Source organism: Mytilus trossulus, chromosome 2 (assembly GCF_036588685.1).
Source record: "Mytilus trossulus isolate FHL-02 chromosome 2, PNRI_Mtr1.1.1.hap1, whole genome shotgun sequence".
Taxonomy (NCBI): domain Eukaryota; kingdom Metazoa; phylum Mollusca; class Bivalvia; order Mytilida; family Mytilidae; genus Mytilus; species Mytilus trossulus.
The window spans coordinates 36,175,121-36,199,392 of NC_086374.1; the positions used below are offsets into that span (position 1 = coordinate 36,175,121).

The following is a 24,272-nucleotide window of genomic DNA, read 5'->3' on the forward strand; positions in this document are numbered from 1 at the left end:
CTAATCTGTCCCAGTCAATGGGATAATTTAGGTCGTCAATCAATGGCCAGGACCACACTGTTTTGAATATGATTCTATCTGTTATTAGTTTTTATACTCACAGATTTTGGCTATTTGAAATTATTCAAGTCTGGTTTAGACTATAAATGATCAAGTTTGTTCTACAAAGGTTTCACTTGTGCAGTAATATTGTAGGCTGATAAAAAACTAAAATACATAATATTTATACACGAATCGTTCTAAATCACAATATGCAGACATTATACATAAAATAGTGCATCATTCACAATGAATTTAAAAATTGCGTGATGAGGACTCATATTACAAAAGAAGAGTATACAGATACTCACTGTTGTAGTAAAATTCATGGATATAATCTGGACATGACAGGATAACCTCTTCATCTGCTTTAGTCTCTGGCCAACACAGTATCCCATCCCATGTTCTATTGCAATATACATCTGAAGTGAAGATAAAACAAAAAGTAGAAGTAAAATATCAACTGTTTGTGAACAACTGAGAGTTCTTTTATTTTAATTTCGTAAACACCTATATATGCAGAAGTTCTTGCAAAACAACTTATGTGATAAGAATCTTAGATTTCGGTGTCATAGATGATAGTCTCTTTTTTACAAACAAGCAATGGGTTAATGCCTCTGAGGTCTGAGTTGCCATGTAATGACCCGAAATCTTTCCAATATCAAGATTTTGCTTCGAACGAATGTAATTTATGGCGTATTTGAAGTCATTCTGATAATTTTATGAGTTGAAGATCTCATGTGTCTACGACCTACAGTTTCTTGTTTTGTTTGGGGCAAACTGAAATATGTTAATTTTCATAATGCATAATTCTACTAAGGTGTCTAGAATCTTTTTGGTTAAAATTCAACAAGGACAGTTCGACTTTGGATTTCTCTACTTATAACTAGTCCGATGTCTATCCACTTACAAGCCTTTTTAGTTTGGGGCAAATAACCTTATACTGTAAATATCAAACGATTCGCAGAGTGAGTTTCAGATGGATATTTATAATATTGATACAGGTGTGAACATGTTGGCGACAATACATAGGGTTACGGAGAAACATTATCCAAAGATTGGCGGGAAATTATATAAAAATGCGGAAGTAATAAAGTAGGGTGTATCACTTTGTAAAAGGAAAGACCTTAAAATAATATCTTAAATAATTGATAGAAGAGGGACGAAAGATTTCAGAGGGACAGTCAAATTCATAAATCGAAAATAAACTGACAACGGTATGGCTTATTAAATTGGAAAAGACAAACAGACAAACAATAGTACACATGACACAAAGCTGTAGAAAATAAAATTGCTGAGACTAATATCAGTATTCATGCTTGGTAATTGCCTTATAACTTCAACAGATTCCTTGGTTGAATATTTAAAATAAAAAACGGATTCAAAAACAACTATTATGTGAGCAGATAACGCAATTATGAGTAAAGCAATTAATATACAAGTTTCAAAAGTTTATCAATTTAATCTAAATAAGTACCATTACTAGAATGTGGTCTGTGTGAAGGCTGTGATAAACAATCAATATGTGCACGTAGAATAGCTTTTTCTTGATCATCTGGGCTTATGAATACTTTACCCTAAAAAGAAACATAAAATTCAATTTGGCAACAAAATAATATTTACAATTACATTTCAGTTTAATAAGAGGAAACCTACGTGATATATTCGTAAATCGATTAATGAATAAAACTACGAGCAATGACATGAAGAAAATATGCAAAAATATATAAAGAGGCATTATATATGAAAGTCATATTTTGCAGGGACACCTGACAAACCGGTAAAATATGGTAATTTAAAAGATACCAACGAAAAAAATGTTTCATGTCATTTACTGCACTGTATTGATAACAGTTACCATTTGTTAGACCAGAACTTAATAATTATACAAGAATTTTAAATCAAATAACGAGCGATAACCAACAGACGGAGTATATATATCATTGACCTATATATGGAGTAAATATCTTCCAATTAATACGATATTCCTGGGCTTGTATTTTCTATCATGATTTTCTTGATCGAGTGCTGCTTACAAGAAAGCTATTAAACCAAGGGTGAAGTTGAAATCATCCCTTTGTAAATTTCACAGACGCCATCACGAGTTGGTTGACCGTTATGGAAATAACCGTTTCACAGATGATATCGGATATGTTCCTTATGTAGTAATAACAATCCCCTTCCCTTTTTACGAATGTGACCTACCGAATCAGACTATTTACCGGCTTTGTGATAACATGATCAACACGACGGTTGCCACTTGTGTAACAGGATATGCTTACGCTTCCAGAGCACCTGAGATAATTCCCAGTATTTGGCAGGGTTCGTGTTGCTTAGTCTTTAGTTTTCTATGTTGTGTCTAGTGTACATTAGTTATCTGTTTTCCTTTTCTTAGTCATGGCGATGTCAGTTTATTTTTGATCTATGAGTTTGACTCTCCCTCTATTTTATAAATAACAATGAAATGTCCAGAATAGCATTACATTAATTTTCAACTCACGGAACTTTATTTGAACATCATGTAAACAATCAGTAAAATAAAGATAAAACGACAGGATATTTCAACAAAAAGATGTAGGTTTCCTTGTTCCTCTTGTTAAGACTTATTAATTACAACATCAACGGATGCAATAGATATATCATTGGTTTTTTGAAAGTTGATTGTCATATTTTTAGTTATTTTTATTTTGATATTGTGAAGACAAAATCGGTCAGGAAGATGATGTCATATCGATGTTTTCATTTCTGAATTCTATTAAAGAATATCTGATATAATATTAAATTTCAGCTCCAGGAGATTTAAGATATCATTTGAACAAAGATTGACATGTTTATAAAACATCCTTTGAAACATATTTACATGCATACAACTTGAATTTTATTTAAATCAATATAAGAAGCTGAATGGCTTGTGCTTTATATTGGTAGTTTTTTTCTAACCTGATTATTTCATGTTTTTCAACTTACACGCGTGACATGAGATTATGATAAAATATTTTGAGTCTTAATTGGTAACGTTTGATGACCATTCAATACACATATTTTAAATTGTATTTCATTTTAAAAATTATTATATCGTTTTCTTGAAAAAAAATTAGCTTCGTGGCCAAACGGTAATATTTCCATGAAATCAAATTGGAGATGCTGGAACATAATAATTCAAAAGCGACATTGATTTCGTTTATTTTTCTCGTTTATTTTTTTCCATTTTATTGTGTTACCTTTTTACTATACCAAATGTTAATGAATAAATAACTACAGGATTTGCAAATTTCAATTACGTTACTTAATTTGAAAATCTGTAAACCTTCAGTTAAATTACGTGATATTTCAATACATATTCCCTTGTTCCCGAATAACTTATTATGATATCCACATTTGCAATAGACCTAATTGTTGGAATTTTTAGTCCTCAATGGTCTTCAACTTTGTACTTAATAACTATTCTGATTTTAGCGTCACTGGTGAGTCTTATGTAAACGAAACGCTCGTGTGGCGTATTAAATTATAATCCATTATCCAGGTACCTTTGATAACTATTTAAGAAGAAGTGAGTTTGATCACATACACTGTTTTATTTTTTGCTATTCAATTTCAGATGATTACCGTAAAACTTATGAAAAGTCGATTTCGTCAAGAGTTTATTCAAATTTTTACTCGTGTTTCCTTGTATATGTAATTCTGAAGATCATTTTTCGTCAGTAGAACTCTCTTAGATGAAGTTAGCAAAATCGGGAACAAGAACGAACGTAAAATTTAAATTGAAATAAATGAAATTTTAAATATTAAACAGCAAGTACGGTATTGCTGGGAAATGGTAAGTTCATCAATGTAATGTCTGAAAGTATTCCGTTTGCCATAGACAATCATTTGAAGTCGTACATCGGTTGCAAAATCAAGGACAAAGTCATGATTTTGAGCAGATCTTATGACATTACAATATAATTGATATTCTATATTAGGAGTTTTGGGCAGTTTAGTTACCGTCACTCCTTATGTGAATAAAGAGCAGAGAAGGACGCAAATCCGAATTTATTAAAGCTATTGTGGGATATTTGGTTCTCGGCAGGAATGCAAACTGACGGTTGAAAACATATCAACAAAACGTAACATTTTAATGGTATTTTAATGTTTATTACAAAGGACGAATTATCACCGAATATATGATATTTGTATGCATATTGAACATTTCTCAAAATGTAAACAATGATGAACTTTTTCGTTCAACCAGTCTGTCGATTTTAAATAGAGAATATCTGAGGGAAGAGTTTAACTTATGACTACTTACTTTCCGAAGCACCTGAGATCAACCCAAGTTTTGGGTGGGGTTCATATTGCTACTGTTTTAATTTTCTATGTTGTGTTTTCTGTATTTAATTGCCTGTTAGTATTTTTAACCATTGCGGTGTCAGTTTCTTTTCGAATTCGACTTATAAGTTTGATTGTTCCTCTGGTATTTTTCGCCTCTTTTTAAGCATTTAGATGTTGATTATAATACTGCAAATGTCTAATATACTGAAAGAATATGACCTAAAAGTGCATTTTGATTTAGAGAATATATAACAGTATGAAAAAAGTAAAATCACAAAAATACTGAACTCAGAGGAAAATCAATTTGGAAAGTCCATAATCACATGGCAAAATCAAAAAACAAAACGCATCAAAAACGAATGGACAAGCGTACTTATACAACACTTGGGTTGTCTAATTGGCAATCATACCACATCTTATTTTTTTATGCCGTTTGAATAAGTATTTATTTGCAATCAACTTTACGAGTCTTTTCGGAATACACCTGCGAAATCAATTAGTTCGATCTTGAAATCATTTGTTTAACGGATATGTTTCCCTTTTTATTAACCTCTAATAACCATTGTTCTTATATTCTAGTCGTTTTTATACCAATCCTTAAGTTGAGAGCAGTGTCGTTAAAATCCATCTTTTATATTATGCTGTAACTAATATGTCAATAAATCGTAGAATTGTCGACTCTTTAAGATCCTTTGACAGTAATAACTTTATATTTGAATCTTAGTAATCACTAGATAATTGAATGTCAAGTTTTAATTGAAAAATATCCTGAATTATTACAACTGGAAAGTGTACTGTTTAATCTGGAGTATAACTATGCTAAAACTCTTTTACACCGAAAACACTTGTCTAAGTTGTAAATATATTTCGTTTGTCAAATTTGAGCATTTTTCGGAAAATTATCTTCGATTGTCTCTTTAATACAAGACAAGCTTTGAAAGCATTTATATGGATTCTATAAGTAGAGAAGATCGACTGTATATTTACATAGCTGTCTAGAGATACACTGCAGTCATATGCATTCATAACAAGCAAATATTGAAATTAAATTGTTCTTAAATAAAACCATATCCGTGTCATCACAATTACAAAAAAAAAACCATTCGCGCATAAGAAAAAGTGTATTAAACTGTAATTTAGCTCAAATAACACAAAACAATATATCCAAGATAACATTTTAAATCAGGTAAATATTTTACAAAGGGATTATGATAAAATCATAAAAAGTATAGATCTTCCTAAAGAACATCATAACATACGTCATCAACGTCTATCTAATATTTGCTAAAAAGACTAACATGGTTGTTTGTCATGATTTTGTTTAGAATCAATTTATCAAATCTGATGTCCTGCTGTGTATGCATGTTTCACCTGCCCTGCGAATCAACACCCAGTATAAACAATGTTACAATTGGTAAATCATTAGACTAGACAAAGTATCTATTATCTGAAAATCTAAGACCGCGAAAACATACCACTAGATAGTTGGGACACGCCTTCTTAGAAAAGTATAAAATACTGGGAGATAACAAGGGGGCCTTTTGTTAGGATTGACGTATCAATAATCTGTTTTTTGTCTGTCTCGTTCTTTTAAAGAACACCTCTACTTTGTGGATTCATCGCAGGCGTTATAAATAGTGTGGCGTGACGGGTTCTCTGTTACATAATGGCAAAGTGGTATGCAAGGGAAGGTGCGGCACCTAATTAGGAAAATTAACATTTAAACAATAAGAGTTTTTTGGTAGCATGGAAACTATATAGGTCAAATGGGAATTGTTTGTTAAACAGGAATGTATTTTATCTCCTAGGCTTTTTCAGTGCTTATGAATGAATTGTTAGATATTTCATATGAGCACCGTGTGGGTTTAATCTTTGCAAAAACTAATTGAATTCGCATATTTGCAGATGGTATTGAACTAATTGTTTGATAGTAAGAACTACAGGCGCTAATCCGGGATTCACATGCTAGGCATTCAAATAGAATTTGAAATTTGATCATAATAACATGGACGATACCAATTTAACAGCATCAGACGTGAAAGAAATTATAACAAATCTCATTTAAATGTTTAAATTTGAAGACAAGAACACGTATATTGTGTCCTTAAATGAAAGGTTAAGTTTTCATTGAAAGTCCAAAAAAATGTAGCAATATCCCAGTGGCGGATTTACCGGGGGGCACAGGGGGCACGTGCCCCCCCCCCCCCAGTTCAGGTCACCAAAAAAATAATTTCTAACATAATTTTATTGCTACTGAATCTTTTTATCTAGAGCGGAAATGAATCACAGCTTGATTTGACTTCTTAAACTGGCCGTTAATTAATGCCAGCGTCCACATGCGTGATTTATGACAACTTATCGATGGGTGTGTAAATATTGACACCTTTGTGTGTTTTTAATGTCTCTTTGCAAGCTTAAATTATGGAAAATACATTTACATGTTGATTGGAATAGTACGAATTTTTATTGGTTTATAATACAATACAGATTAAGATCGATTACCAGGTGAAACTTCTGATCTGTGTTTTTAAAGAATAGGTACAAATTATATGTTTAATGTCGATTATGTTGGTACTTAGTTTCTCTCCATTCCAAAATAAAGTACTCACAATACCATTTTATTTAGAATTTATGTTTTTTTTTCTCTTCAAAACTGTCTTTTTGTGAATTTATTCAGCAACAAATCAAATCATTTGTTTTTTGATACCATACACGTTTGTTTTTTAAATGGAATGTCCTATTTCCTTCCCTCTTATGTTCAAGGGAAATCGACGATTTGTCCCCCCCTTTTTTTCACCGGTCTAGGAAAAACATGATGAATTGACATTTTCTTATAAAAAAAATCATTAATAAAATGCTAAATTATTTTCCTAAGATCTATTTTGTAACTGAATCTGGGACGTAATCATTTCTTTGAATACCCGAGCATACAGATATATTTGTTTATTTTTCTTGTTTCAATTGCCATGTACATGTATGAGGCTAAAAAAAAGGTCACCATTTGTAAGGATATGAAGGTGTTTTACAGATATTAGAATAATGTACAAAAAAGTAAGTCTAGAGAGCAAAACCAAATATATATAGAGGTCATGAAGAAAATATTGATTGATTGTATGTTGTTTAACGTCCAGTGGCAAATATTTGATGCATGTTGAGGACAAATATAATAAAGATCAATTGGCAGGAAAAGAAAGTATAAAGTGAAATAGTAAAAACAAAGATCTAAAAATATAGAGATATAGAAACGACCAGTGATCCCCCTTTAGAAAAAAAAACAACAACCAAAAAACAAAACACTCACACTCGCATATACCGTATATACATCTCTAAAAAATCTAAAATTCTGGTTTCATGGTGCCCCCCCCAGACATCAAGGTTCTGGATCCGCCCCTGATATCCTCAATCTAGGTTCAGAAATGTTTCTAGTTGAACAGGTTTGTTTGCACTCAGAAAAACTTTTGTTGTGATGAACATTGCAATGCTTACCCCAATGTAAAAAAATGTTGATTTTGATTCAACAAACTCCATTATGCAATTATATATTAAGATAATCAACATTTACATGCTTTCCGATATATTAGAACAAAGGACAGAACTTAATCCTATTAAGTGATTATGTGTTGAAGAAGTAGATGACTATCCAATTATGCTTATATCAGGATTGTAATGTTATCGAGGGAGACATTGTATTGGAAATTTTAATGAAAGCAGACGTCATGAACTCAAAGATGTGTATTTTATTGTGATTATTCATGAATATATACTAATTTTATGGTTCTGATCCCTTTTAGTATATAATGTAAAGGATTTATATAAGATGAAGAAATATATGTAGGTCATTGATATTATATGCACATAAATCACTCATTTCATTGTGAAAAGGTTTTAAGAAATACAAAGTAATACTTTGTTTTGGAACGGAATGCGACTCATCAGTGGCCACTAATTTACTTTAATATTACTTTTACTGTTTATTCTGTATTTGTTTGGTAATATAATTTGACCTGGTTCGGTACTTACGCATCCCGTCTTTGTAATAATGTGCAATGGTAAATATCAATATTCTTGTCTTTCGTGTTTGTTAGTGTGCAATGAATGTGTTCGTAGATAGTAAATGTTTTTGTGTTCTGTTAGATTGTTCCTTTTTGGGGTTGCTATACGATGATGACTGATGTGCCCATATTTTGACGGTTTTGTTTGTTGTGTCTGTGTATTTAATGTATCAGTGTGGGTGTAGCGGAGTTTAATGAGACTGTCATTAAAGTGAGAGGGTTAGCGCTACATAATCAGGTTTAATCCACCATTTTCTACATTTGAAAATTCCTGTACCAAGTCAGGAATATGACAGTTCTTGTCCATTCATTTTTGATGCGTTTTGTTATTAGATTTTGCCATGTGATTATGGACTTTCCGAATTGATTTTCCTCTATAAGTTCAGTATTTTTGTGATTTTACTTTTGTGTATATGCTTTTTTGTTTTTTCTTTGTTGGCATGTTTGTTTGTTTTCACATTTTACCTATTATGTTTTTTTGTTCTGTTTACATAAGAATAAAATAAAATGGATTTTTTGTTTGCGACTGTGAGAGGTTAACTAGATATAAAATCATGTTAAGCTAACCGTTTTTTATTAAACAAAATGTATGTTCCAAGTCAGGAATATGATAGTTGTTATTCATTCGTTTGATGTGTTTAGCTTTCGATTTTGCAATTTGACAATGAACTTTCCGATTTGAATGTTCGTTGGAGTTCAGTATTTTTGTTATTAACTTTTGATTGTGAAATCTATTATTATATGGGACATCCAACCCCGACCAGTATGGTAGATTCACAGGTTTATACAAAGTTAATTATGATTTCTGTTACTCGATAAGGCTTTCATTAGAATTTGAAATCACCAAATAATTATTTCATGTAATTACATTTTTGAGACTCACCGGTGAAATTAAACTGAGAAACTGAATGAATCTCTTCTTTGCAGTATAATCAACATGCGATCTGGTTTCACTGAAAAACCAGACAAAAACTCTAAATCTGATATTGCGTAGACAGAGTTTGAAATTGTGAACCTGCATGTTACTTTATATATGTAATACATCAACGTTTAATTAAAACTGTAACTTAAAACTGATCGGGTTTAACTACCAAAGGTAACTAGGTCAAATTTATTTCGTTGATCAGGGAAATTGGGATAAAGTTATTGGTTGTCACTATCAAAGTTTTTCGTCAAAACTTGGTCAGATAAAAACGGCACCGTGATTGGATACTTCTCGTCTAAGTCCATCCAAGATTCATGAGATGATATTGCATCCAAGTCTGCCATTTCTTTTTCAGTAAATGTTCCTTTAATCCTAGTTACTATATATAGTTATCAAAGGTACCAGGATTATGAACGCCAGACGCGCGTTTCGTCTACATAAGACACATCAGTGACGCTCATATCAAAATATTTATAAAGCCAAACAAGTACAAAGTTGAAGAGCATTGAGGATCCAAAATTACAAAAAGTTGTGCCAAATACGGCTAAGGTAATCCAAGCCTGGGATAAAAAAATCCGTAGTTTTTCGAAAAATTCAAAGTTATATAAACATTCATATAAAAAACTGTGACCTAGAAAACTTGTTCCAGGCAATTATGATAGTGACGTAGTACCTTTGTATCACACATGATATTTTATTATATAACAGCTTAGGAGGCGTAATTCACCAATTAATTCATCTTAAGCTTATAGTCCCTAATTGGGCTATTTTTGCAACAGACACGATTGGTTTACGGTAACTAATTGGATTATTTAAACAATAGACACGACTGGTTTGTGGTTCCTAATCGGGTATTTTTACAAAAGACACGAACAATGTTGAGAAAAATACTATTCATTTCTTTAACACTTAAGGCAAATAAAGCTCTTCAGCATAGATTTACATATACAACTGATTGATCAATTATCAAATATAACTGATAGATGACATTCAACGAATGGATACTCACAAATCGGTTTTACGTTTAAAAAAATGGAAAATAAATGAACGAAGGTTACATATGTGCTTTACAATTGTGCATATCATAACGCTAACTAGTGATTAATTTTAAAGCACTGTGGATTCATTATTATTCGTTGGATACCAATTTTCGTGTTTTTCGTTGGTATAGGAAATTGAATATTCCACAAATGACGAATTCTATATCGGCTTGTATGCAGACTTTGCCAAACCACGAAACTAAATACAAACGAATATGCAAGTTTTTCTTTATCTAACGAAAATAGGTACGCACGAAAATAAATGAAGCCCATGTTAGGTTATTTATTTACACCTTCAATACACACGAAAAGTCCCACTTAAAACTGCATACTTTCAAACGATGTATATTAACCTACTTTTCTAAGAATCAAACAATCCCGACGAATAGCGATAACTGTCACGGTGAAACATCATCATGCCGTTTTGTGACATACTATGTTGTTTTATTCGAACCACCGTGTACGATGATAACTTTGTCTTGATAATGAAATGATACTTTGTCATAACAAAAATATGAATCATTATAATGATATAGTTTTCATTTCAACATGTAATGAATACGATATCGTATGTTAAATTTACCATATTATTATGTTGAATAACGACACATAAAATGACATGTCCAACTAATGCATCAAAAACTAAGACAATGTCGCAACAATTATAGATTATCGTTGGTTATCTCTATGATACGGCGAAAGTAAGAAAAACAATCGAGGTTTGATGACCGATGACCAATGCTTATCTGTTTATCGCTATTTTCTCTGTGACGACATTGTTTTAATTGTGAATTTTATTGACAACGGCACGTGTTCCCTTACAATGTAATTTCTGGCGATAATTTTTCATTTCACTCGACTCCACTGAGAAGGGAAATTATCAGTCAGCAAAATCAGAGGAAATTGTCGTAAAAATAGCGATAAAACGACATATTTTATTGTATTGAAGAACACACAAATTGGCTTTCGTATTTTTTTATGTAATGTCGATAAATTTTACAATTTTTATTTAAATATACTTTTGCTAAGTTCTCCATCATTTGTTGGAACGTTTGCAACAATACCACATCTTCTTTTTATTTCAATATTGATAACATTTTGATAAAAACAAAATTACAGTTTTAATCACTTTAACTTATGTTTAATAACTATTTTTATTATTGCAAATATTATTATCCGAAGGAAATATTTGATATTATCATAAAATCTATAAGATTATATAATATTCAGTGTATAAAACTAGTTTCAATTCTAATTTATAGAATTCTCATCAATTCGCAAAATGCAAGAAAAAAGTGGGCCCTCACCAGTAAACATACTAAACAAATATCACTAGATTCTTAAATTTATAAACTAATTAAGAAATCCTTCAAACGTCAACTTATCAATATTCCTAGACGATATGCACATAAAGATATGATGTTTTTACTATCATTAGAGTTTCATCGAATTCTGTTGTGTACATTCACATAAGTCGCGATGACAAACTGTTGTACGAGTATATAATTTGTCCAAAATTCTATCTTAAAAGGGACATAACTCCTTGAAATAAAATTAACTCATAAATTGCTGTCGACATGCACATCTAAATAGTATGTGAGTGTTATCTATAAAGTATTAGAAAATTATTTTGTGTGGTTTCGGAGAAGCAGAGATGTCAAAAATAGGATTTACAGAACAAGGACGGACAGACTAAATAAAGAAAGATATTGGACAGAAAAAATAATTGTAAACATCTGAAGACTATTATCTATTAGTCATAAAGTACGCTTTTATTTTCGAATTCAAAGAGACCAAAATTGTTGCCTTACAACCCTTCATTTTGCAGTATAAATGAAAATTGTTTCAATTGATAAAAAAATAAATGCCGTATACATTATGTTTTGAAAATATTAAAAAAAAACCTGCATGTGTATGCTTTATTATAAGAACAAAATTATGAACTGTTTGCAGCAAAAAACATTGTTAAAAATGGATAAGTGATATAGTTTTGAAAGACAATGAAATATAGAACGTTTTACCTCATATGTTATGAATCCATGTGCACACCACTCTATCAAAAATAATACAAAACAAATAAACGTTCCTCTTGTGATATCCATGTTAATGGTTCACTGTTGTATTCTGTTGATGGATATATTTCATTACCAATGAGTGGGCGAGTCTTTATTTCTTTCTAGTAGCACAAGTAGAAAAGCTAAATACAGAGGAGTTGTATATAAACATTTAATTAGGTATGGTATTATCTCGTATTTATCATAAAAGATTGAACTATGATTTCTTATCAATTGTGCTAATAAATGAATTTACAAGCAAACTTTTTTTTATTCACTTGTTATATTTTTTTCAGCAATGGAATTATAACCCAACTAAAATCGTGTTTTGCTTACACTAAGGCTTCAAAAATATAATATATAAGTTGTTATACAACTAATTCAAAACCCCTATACTATACTATAGTAAATAAATTCTAGTCTTATACAGTTTTTTTGTTTACAGCGTCATGATAAAAGTCTGAATAATAAATTCATAAGTTATATTCAATCTTTTAGTCAATTTTCATACTTATACACTGTCGTAAATTCAGTCTTGTTCAGACAATAAGCGTACAGTCAGCTTTTAACTATTAAGTAGCCATTTGGTTAATTCAGTATGATGCATATGTTGATATATACAGATAAATAGCAACTACTGCACAGTTTGAACACAGCTTCATGGACTGCAAGCGAATGATCTGAACAGATTTGAAAAAAGAGTTGTGAAAGATTCAGAAAATCAATTAAAGGTATGAAGATAGAGGCAAAAGATTCCAAATGATATTCAAACGTAAGGATATATTGTTCAGTCTATCAAGATACTGGGGATATATATTCAGCCAAAATAAAAAGCCAATTTCCACAGGTCGCTTAATATTTACTTTTAGTTTTACTTTGGTATACTATGCATGTCTGAATTATTCTTATTTTACCTTTTAAATGCCAGTTTACATTCCATGTTTGAATTAATGTATTGAAATGTGACTTTTGGGAAGTCACCTTATACAAAAAAAAACCAAGTGAACATAATATGTAACTATTCTTCCTCTAAATTGTAATCAAAATTCATGGACAACTGAGGTTTTTTTCAGAAAAAAAAATAAAACATCAAACCGCTATATCCTGCATAAGTAGGGTTACGTTTACATTTATTCTCAATAAAGATTGGTTGAATTGGTGTCGTGGCACCTTAAATACCTTTGACTACGTCATCGTACTTGTATTACCCACATTTGTGATATGTGATTATTTTCGGAACACCTGGATTGCGTTTAATATCGTAGCGACTACATAGGGCTACGTATAGTTATAACAATTGAATTTGTATCTATCCTAGTTGCTACATAGATATTGATAGCAGCTAGGCTAGCTACTCCTTCAATAGTCATAAATCTACCCAGCACTTCGTAGCTGCTACAATATTGAACACAATCCTATTCTACGCATACTGATCAGATCGTGTATTACCTTTCAATTATATGGGTATGTTTTTTATTCATCTTTTTTAATAGTACCTTCGATATTTTCAATTTGTTTGTGAAAAAAAACAAGGGCTTTGCATTAGTATATAGTCTATATATCTAAAAATAAGAAGATATGATATGAGTGCCAATGAGACCAAAAGGACATAGAAATTAACTATAGTTTATCATACGGCCTTAAACAATGAGCCAATTCAATACCGCATTGTAATCTATAAAAGGTCCAAAAATCATATATGTGAATCAATTCAAAGGAGGAGATTAAATGCCTGATTTATGTATAAAATAATAACCGAAAAGCAAATATGATCTACAGCAACAAAAGACAATAACCGTATTGCCCGCTGCTAACTTGGGACGGAAACATACAGAATGTGGCGGGTTTAAACTAGTTGGAAGACGCCAATCCTCTGCTAACCTGGAACATTGGTGAAACATAACAACATATGGATAACAGTTTAATCTATTAAAATTTACTAAACTCATTACATCGATGCACAGCAGAAATATTTTGAACACAGACCGGACGTGACATGGTATTTATACATCCTAACAAAATAAACGACACTAAGAATAGATCTGGAAATACTTGCAGTTATTGAAATATAGTACAAAGCCAAAACCAAAATATAAAAGCAATTGTACATCTAAGACTTAAATATCAATCAGTACACATCCAACATACACAGGAATTAATGTAGGTACGTCATAGTATTCTCCCTTCTTGGGTTTTAAATTTACCTAAAAACATATAGTTACATCAATGTGACAATTTGACGTTTTTTATACTCATTTATCACCTGATTATCTGTTTGTATTTTACTTTTTTAGTCATTGTTTTTTTTCTGTCTTTGATAGATATTGATGGTTCCCCGTTGTTGTCTCGTTTCTTTCATTTATTTGCGGGAATTTATAAACGTAATATGAATACTCGGATATCACTATAAACGTAAAATCAAATTTGGACACTGATTTGTATTAGATTCTCTAGATATAGCTACTTAACAAAACAGTCAAATACTAGGAGAGGGAGATATGTATAGATTACACGTTAAATAGATAAAATACAAAACATATCATATTAAATTGATGATTACTTCGACTTTCTCCATTAAAGAAAACCCAAGACTTCCCGGTGTCCTAGAACTTCCGTTTTGTGGGATAGGAACTGTCATTGTAGATATTGTTATTGATACATTATTGCCAAATTTGCCTTTTAATCATTATGAGTGTATACGAATGTTATTGTATTCTCGTAGCTCTCGCGTGGTGCTTCGAATAACGGTGGAATCTACCAGAACATACATACGTACATATATACTTAGCCATTTAAGGGGAGATAACTCTTTTAATAAATCTTTTCAACGAATGATCGTAAAATTTTCAACTTCGGTAACATTTGTTTTGCTTTTTTTTTCTTAAAGCATTTTATAGAATTCATCTCAAAATTCTGTCTCAAAGATTTCTTTTGCTCACATACATAAATGTTTTTTATGAACAATCTAAAATTGAGAAAGGAAATGGTGAATATGTCAAAGCGACAACCACCCGACCATAGAGCAAACAACAGCCGAAGGCAACCAATGGGTCTTCAATGTAGCGAGAATTCCCGCACCCGTAGGTGTCCTTCAGCTGGCCCCTAAAAATATGCATAATAGTACAGTGATAATGGACGTCATACTAAACTCCGAATTATACACAAGAAACTAAAATTTAAAATCATACAAAACTAACAAAGGCCAGACGCTCCTGTTTTGAGACAGGCGCAAAATTGCGGCGGGGTTAAACATGTTTATGAGATCTCAACCCTCCCCCTATACCTCTAGCCAATGTAGAAAAGTAAAAGAATAACAATACGCACATTAAAATTCAGTTCAAGAGAAGTCCGAGTCCGATGTCAAAAGATGTAACAAAAGAAAATAAATAAAATGACAATAATAAATAAATAACAACAGACTACTGTACACATTTGGCAATTTTGAACAACTTGTAGGTTAAAAAATGGCATTAAGTTCCATAATTCTATTATATTTTTGAAAAAAACATAATCAAATCATCATTTTGGCAATACATCAGAAAACCAAGAAGAAGTAATATATATCTGTGTTCCATCTTAAATGGTACCGATTTCTTACTATCAAAATTTAGTTTTTTATAACAAAATAAATACTTCTACTATAAACCTTGTATTTGCTGTATTCGTCATTCAAGAGTGTGTATGTGTCGTGTATAAAATCTTTTTGCCGTTAAAGTGTTTGACTTTTTCATAATATTGAAGTGAATTCATATTCATTCACCTGCTTTTGAAAATACAAAATTTACATAGATTTTTATCCATATTTACATACAGTTCTTTATTTACCAGCAAAAAAATGATAAATGCAAATGATCGCTTCTTACTAATAAAATTGTGTATTACAAGACATTGATCAGAAACTTTAATAATTGTTTCAATATAAACTAAGACAGACACTCAAAAATGCCTTCAAATCCAGATTCCCGAAAGAAACCACACAGAGATATAACAGATGATATAGACAGTCATATGTTCATTAACCCTTTTGTTAGCACTTCCAATTGTTGACCAAATAATGTCAATGATCTGTTAAATGACTTATCAACTGCATTCTGTATATCGGTGAATGTGTATATTTTAATTCAATCGAGAGTCAACCACTTAGACAATAAAGTAACACGATATTTTGATCATGAATTAATTTTTTGCTAATATCTTACTTGCTTTTGAGTTTTACATTAGAATTAGTTTGGATATACCAACAATTGACATAGAAATGTGTTTTGACCAATATTTCTACTAATATAGATATCAAAAGTTTCGTTTAAAAAAACAATAGTTTCACGGTAAAGTTAAAATGTACGGTTCGATTTTCAGGTGAATATGATGTAATTATGTAAGATAACTGATATCTTTTTCTTTTTGACTTGAAACCGAGTTTAATATGAATATAAAGTATATGCGATGAATAGTATTTATGAACTACACATTAAAAAAACCATCAGGGATATTCAATTTTCTTGTAAGTTGATTTCATCTATTTGGATGTCGTAAGCTTGTACTAAAACAATTCTAAGAACAGTTTCATTTCAACATGTGACACCATGACCTTTTGTACAACAATTATATATTACTTAACATTTACATTTACCTTAAAAGAATACTTGAGTGTAGATAAATGAATACAGTCATTTTGAGATAAAATAATTTTTATGCATCCATATATTTTCGAGAACTACTTTTTGGATTTTTGTAACGTTGCATCCAAGTTTGATTTCATGTGATCTTTAAACGCATAGATGTTACAAACAATGAAGTTTATTATGATAAAGTGATATTGAATAAAAAATTAGATAATACACAATAATTACTTTAAACGACTTTGATAATGTGAACGTACACATTTCCTAAAATAATTGTCGTTAATTTGCCAAAAGTGTGCTTTTGACAGAAAACGCTGGGCAATTGAAGTTTTCCCGATGGAAAATTTATTTTTCATTTATCGTACAATTAGAAAAGACACTTTAAAATAAGTATTAGGAAGATTAATCGGAACTGGGATATAACACTTGGATAAGATCCTGCTTTAATAATTTATTTATTTATTTTACAAAGTAATATATAACAATAGACAATACAGGAGCTTCATATTTTCATGAAATGTTCTAGTACAAGCTTACGACAACTGAATAGATGATAGCAACAAACAAGATTTGAATATCCCTGAATCTTCTAAAATGATAAAAGAGGATATACTGTTTCTTTAAATGAAAAGGAAAAGTGCGCAATACATTTTATTGCGACGGCATCAGTAGGTCTTTAACAATATCAACGTGTCTATACCATATCTCTAGTTATAAATTGTCCTTTGTTCATAAATAATAGCAGGGAACACATTAAACAGAGAAAGTCAAAGATCTAGAATTGACACCTTCATGAACTTTGGTATTCGCAATAGCTACACTCATCAAATAATTCAACACGTCGTGGAAACATAAAAAGGATAAAGCTGAAAACAAAGCAATTAAAAAAATAACGATTCTCTTGTGGATAATTTTATTAGCTTCCAATGTTTCGGTAAAACAGCAAAGTTGTGGTGAAATTTACTTACAGAGCGTAGTTTGATTTAAAAACTTGCATAATATTTAGAATAAGTTGGGAAGTATTGAATTAAACTAGGGTATTTTCAAATAAGGGTTAATTGCTGTTATCGTGTGTTATTTCACTCAATAAAAAAACCCGGTCTACACTAGAAAAAATGGTCAGACTCACTCAAAAAACCTAAACACAACAAAACCAATCGTGACTTTCGCAATATCGTTCAAATATATGCTTTGTTTACAAAATTCGTTTTAAGAAATGAAAGAAATTAATTAATTGATACTTTCAATATGAGAAAGTTAACACAAAGTAAGCTGTAGCTTCTTTGGAAATTTCATTTCAATAATGACGCAAGTACATTAAAATTAATACAATTCTCGAAATATGAAAATAGAAAATTTAGTTTATTGCTCCAATGGGAGCATATGATTATAAAACTGACAAAGTTGATACATTGTAATTCATGACACAGAGAGCATCAACAATATTCGTAACAGTAAAAATTGTCATATGAACTTTAAAAGTCCAAGACGAATGCTTGTTAGTAGAAAGTAAACCGATGTCAATTTCTTAACGAACGTGACTGACGAATGTGAACAATTCTGAGATAATAATAAAAAATTAAATTAACAATAATACAGAACACCAAGGAATATTCAATTCGGAAAGTCCCTTATTAAAATGCAAAATTTGTCAACAAGGGCGCGGTATCTTTTGATAAATGTTTGTAGAAAAATAACGACATTGAGTAGCGTAGCAGCTGAAAGCTCTTGGAAACCGATTAAGTTGGGAAATGGCAAGTGACGCGTAGGCAGTAAACGATGATTTACAAATTCATACATTAACCCAAATCGGACTTTGGTTTTTACAACACTTTCACACCTCCTTTTTTATATACAGTGTTAAACCAATAAATATTGGTCAATTTAATCCGTTTCTCTTTCTATATGAAAAAAATATGCTTTATTCAAAGCTGCATGAATAAAAAAAAAGATGTGAAATAAACGTTAGAGTCACATCAACCAACGACATAAAGACATCTGAAGAGTAACATAAAACTTGAACAAAAGACAGATTTTTATACAATGTGTTTTTACATCAATATCAAATTCTCAAATTACAAACGCATTTTTGACAGTCACACAATCATATGCCTTACATTTCATTTGATATCTGAATCTTACATCTTCGGTTTAATCAGTTGATTACGAAAGAATAAAAAAAAAAACCTACTCAATTCCAAAAAAACACACCAAATAGTGTAAACGAAGTGAAATCAAACCCAAAATATTATTTTGATGTGTAATCATGTCGACCTCCACTCTCATACCTGTTGCTGTGCTTAAGATTCCCCACTTTCATATCATTTTTTATTAGGTAGTCATTTTATACACCTTATCGCTATTTGGAAATCTGTCCCACCTGACCCGAGAATCCGTCCCGCTTGATCTTGAGACGACACACAACAATTACTTTTCCATTATGGTTTCAGATATTTTAAAATATGACGTCAACATTTTACAAAAACTGTTGTGATGTCCCGTTATGGTGCATTAAATTGGCCAATATCCTTAATTTACAATCCGTTTCAATGTTAATGCATACAGTGCAGGATGATACGATCTTATACAATGCCCTAAGCAAGCTAACAGAATTTCATTGCATGAAAATATTATCAAATTAAAGGAACAAATACATGAAGATAAATGTACAAAAATTGTGACTAGTATTGCAATCACAAAAGTTTTGCTGATGCTAGACAGTATATAATATAATTTTTTTTGAAGGGTTAGTAGATTAACTGTAGGGATAAAAATCCCACACCTTTTGTATACATAAGTCTGATCTTTAACACTTTGGTACACGCTTGTTATAATCAAAAATCAGGAGAATGCACAAATTACTTATAAAACAAAACGCTAAGTGAAGATGGTGTTAATATTATTATTATGAGTTTACTGATATTTTCTAACCATTATTAACAACGAACGACGGTATATGTTCTTATTGTTATAACAATCCACCTTCAAGTTTGTCTTATTTAAAGAACTATAAACAAATGAAAATAAGGGTAATGTTTAGTAAGTTTAAGATCAGTTTATCCAAAGATTTCTTATCAAAATCTTGTACAAAGTAAAAATTTTGACAGTTGTTTTCAATCCATTACGTCGGCTGAAATAGTTTTATTTTAACGGATTTGTTTTAGACATCACCCTTGTTGAACGTACCTTGTACTTTTTTTTGTAAAAACATTTTGATGATATCCATTGATACTCATTTTTGCATGAGGTATTTGTATGATTTCTGATCAAATGTTCATATTTCGGATTTTTGAGCGCTTGGAATTTATCGTGTCAATAGCTTTCCATACGTTGTGGACATTTTCTTTTTTAAATTCTTAAATTAAGATGAGCGTTTTGTTTTGAAATATGAGCCCACTTTTTTGTGCAGAAATGAAAAATAAAAATAAGCGTCTTTATGGATACAGAGAATTAAGGTTTTTAGATCTGGCGTTGAAATTAACTTTGCTAAAAGAAAAATCGTACAAACCAAATCATCTGTGTTATTCTTTAAACATTAGACAACGAATTGTGTAAGTGGCTGACACTATTAACGTAACAAAAACAAAACATCAAAATCTCATCGAAAGACAGAAAAAAAATATCTTCTGGTGGTAAGTTTGATGAAAAAACCACTTATTTTTAATATGTCTTTTTTATAACGAAAAATATTGGTAGGATAGAATGCAACATACTCCCGATCCCTTTTCCATGGGTTATATGGCACTGACCATGACTTGGTTTTAAAAAAAGTAGTTTTTATCGACATAATATTTCTTGGTTTGAGAAATGCACAGGTTTTTTCTCGGTAGTATATTACACACTTTGCGTTTAGAACTGTGAAAAATATTTTTCCCTGTGGACATTTTTAGTAAACATCACTCGGACAATACCTAAAATAGACAACTAAAGTAGACACGTACAATTATCTTGTAATATGTTATATCGAAAAAATGTATATACTCCGATAATTGTCATAGAGTGCATAAAGTGAAATGGCAATTCCATCTCATAACTTTATGTCTATATATAAACCCTGAAGTCGTTTTCATCCAAATATAATAACTACAAAATACTAAGCTAGCGAATGTTGACTCTTTCTCCACAAGTACAGGAAATAATTAGCGCCAATAATAAATATGACCATACTTATTGTACTACCATAATAAATAGACGGACCTCACTTTCGTTAGTATCAGAACAAGTTTACATGTTGTTTCTATCGGTGTTAACTAATAAGCTTTGAAATTCAAACAGTTTATAAAACATACTTATTCTTTAAATTTAATTTTAAGAAATGATTAATTGCAGTCGAGTAGCGTTTGTATATAGTTTTAGGCAACAGTAGTACTGATGTTCAAACCGCATTACTTCATTTGGAAAATAAGGCTACAAATTTAGTTCACTGATGTTGAAATCTCATAGCTATAAATAAGAAGGTGTGGTATGAGTACAAATGAGGCAACTTTCTATCTAAGTCACACGATATAAAAAGTAAAGGTCTAATTTAGGAAAAAGAGGGCATGATTGGTAAATCTCCAGAGACATGATCATTCCAATACTCATTCAAAAAGTCAGATGCATAATTGTGTAGATACCAGCAGTAAAAATAAATCGTGAACTTCTGTGCGGTAGTTGTATTGAATTTTACAAAGCATTCATTTTGTTATGAAAATTTTTTGTTACATAATTTTACATGTGGTAGGTGGATATTCATTCGTATACTAACACCATTATAAAGGATTTTTGCTTATTGGAGTATATAATATTTGAACGTTTGTTAACTTGAATATTTTTTCTTCAATTGATGTGAGCGAATGAGTACTTACAAAGGCAACGACATTTGTTTGTTACTATTGTTATTTATATCTGTATAACGAATTATGTGTCCTATGGTATTAGGTGTTTTATTTCCTTCATAAATTAATGTATGTTTTATTATCTGTATTTTTATAATTATTGACCACAGAGTAACCAAATTGGATTCTAAGGATTTTATACAAAGCAGCTTAAATTAAACATTTCTCTGACAATCGTTCATATATGTTTTTTTTGGTAGTAACTTTAATCTCTATTCACTGGATTTTTCTGAATTAGTTTGACTGTATTATCGTGACAATACAAATGTTAGTCAGATTTAACTTTGCATATATGCATTAATAGCTTTGGTGATAGGATAATCAATTCTTGAGGACGAAAAGGTCAATATATTATCCTTATATAGCGCCTTCAAATATTTTATTGCACTTATATTACCTCAAATCAAGAGAGGGATAGTCAAAGACTTATAAGATTTCTTTTTTGGTTGAAACTTTTATCGTATATTTTAATGTAACAAATAAGCTATAGCATTTACATTACATATGTTCTCTCAAAAACACTTTGATATAATGATATAAAATCAAGTCTTCATGCGACAAAATTTAAAAGCGTACATCAATAAAAATAGCATATAGAAAATGAACATGTAACATGCACCAGTTGTATTTCACTAAGAGTTCGGAAGCTTCATACAGATAGGTTTGTTGTTTTAAATCCAATATAATGAAATTGCTGCTGAAAAATATTTACTCAGCTTTGCCAAACAACTGACCCTGAGAGTAAGAAGATTAACCAGGAAAAGGATTAGACTTTATCGTTCTTTAGATAACTTAAAAGCTTCCTCAAGGTGTCATGGTCAGTACATGTCATAGTGACCAGCTCTTGTTTATATTATTTTAAAGCTTAATATTGTGTCTGTTTAACATCTTTTTCGTGTCACATTTGTAACAACAATATTCAATGAATGTTTAACGATAAGTTAGTTGCTGAGAAATAATTGAATATACAATTCTGTATAATTATATATTAAACATTTATTTATTGTTAATTGATATACTTGGCACTGATGATGAATTAAGTAGACTCGGAAACATTTGTTTACAAGAATCTGGCAATCATTTGACAGTTTATTTTACGTGTAATCATTTGAGATTAAGTTGCTTTTAACATTTGTAAAAACATTTACTTATAACTTTTTTTGCCCAAATCACAAGGAAATATTATAGTACATTTACTGATTACTGGTTCGTGTAAATAGAAAAAGCCTTCAGGTAAAAGATACTTATTTCATGGAGAAATTATCTAAAATAATTCATTCAATAATACTAAGAAATCTTTATTAAGAATCAATGTTTTCAAAGTCGCAAAGGGTATCTGTTTTCTTGTAACTGCCGTATACCATAATCATTTGATTAAAAGACATACTTGGTCGCAGTGTTAATTTAAGCTTCGGTTATTATTGTTTATCAAGAAATCAAGTAATTAACTTATACACATATATGTTTTCCTACACCTCTAGCCTTTTTTGGTTAAATTTTTGTGTTTTTGCGGTTTAGTGTAGTGTCTATTTCGCTGAATATACATGATTATGTCGGGGTCAGTAGAATGCAGACTCCGATTGCAGGATTTTCTCGCTGTGTAGAAGACTCATCGTGGCTTTGATCTGCTATTTTACTTGGATGTTGAATCTTTAACATATATTCCCAGTTTCTATAAGATATCGCACTTTAAATGATATTCGCAGCATACAGTATTAGTGCAAATATTTTTGATAATAACCGAGTTTTGTATATTATATATTATTACTAGAAACCTTGCAGTAACAACTATGTTTTGATATTTTAAGACTTGGAATAACTAAATAGGAAAGATATTATCCAAAACTTAAAAACAAATTAAAATCATCTCAACATAAGCATAAACAGTCACATGAAGCAAATAACGGACATTTATTTCCAACTTTAAACCAAACACCTATTTCAACAGTTAGAGAAAGGCAAAATATACCAAATGGATATTCTAACACATTAGCTTACAGTTAAATACTAACTGCCAATGTCATGACTACACTTTGGAATCACTGGGTATTCTCTGATTGTTTCAATTTAGTATGAAGTTAAACTGGTATGCAGATACCTTTAACAGATGAATAATCGATATTAAGGACCATATTTTATATTGATGATACTGGTGTATTGACTAAAAACTGATTTTTATCATCAATTTCAACGCAAGGAAGTCAATATTCAGTTATCCTATTTGTTTAAAACGACTACCAGAACTTAAAACGCTATAATTGCTACACAGTTTCAATTGTTCTAAGGGCATTAGGTAACTTGAATTTAATCTAAAGCAAAATGTATTAATACATGCGTACTTCGGTGTTGACT

The 24,272-nt window shown here is 30.7% G+C and overlaps 1 protein-coding gene across 2 annotated transcripts in view; it reads right to left on the reverse strand.

The window, feature by feature from the left end:
• The window catches only part of LOC134705084 (secretin receptor-like), a 57,240-nt gene that overhangs the window by 15,559 nt on the left and 17,409 nt on the right, over window positions 1-24,272 (reverse strand). Inside the window, exons 1-3 of one of the 2 annotated variants that reach the window (XM_063563850.1) lie at window positions 12,389-12,536; window positions 1,517-1,616; window positions 351-461 (exon numbers count right to left, since the gene is read on the reverse strand). In XM_063563850.1, coding sequence (XP_063419920.1) covers window positions 351-461; window positions 1,517-1,616; window positions 12,389-12,469 — 292 coding nt within the window. In that variant the 5' untranslated portion in view covers window positions 12,470-12,536. Of the gene's footprint in view, window positions 1-350; window positions 462-1,516; window positions 1,617-12,388; window positions 12,537-24,272 lie in introns of those variants that run through there. The other variant, XM_063563851.1, reaches the window with a different exon arrangement.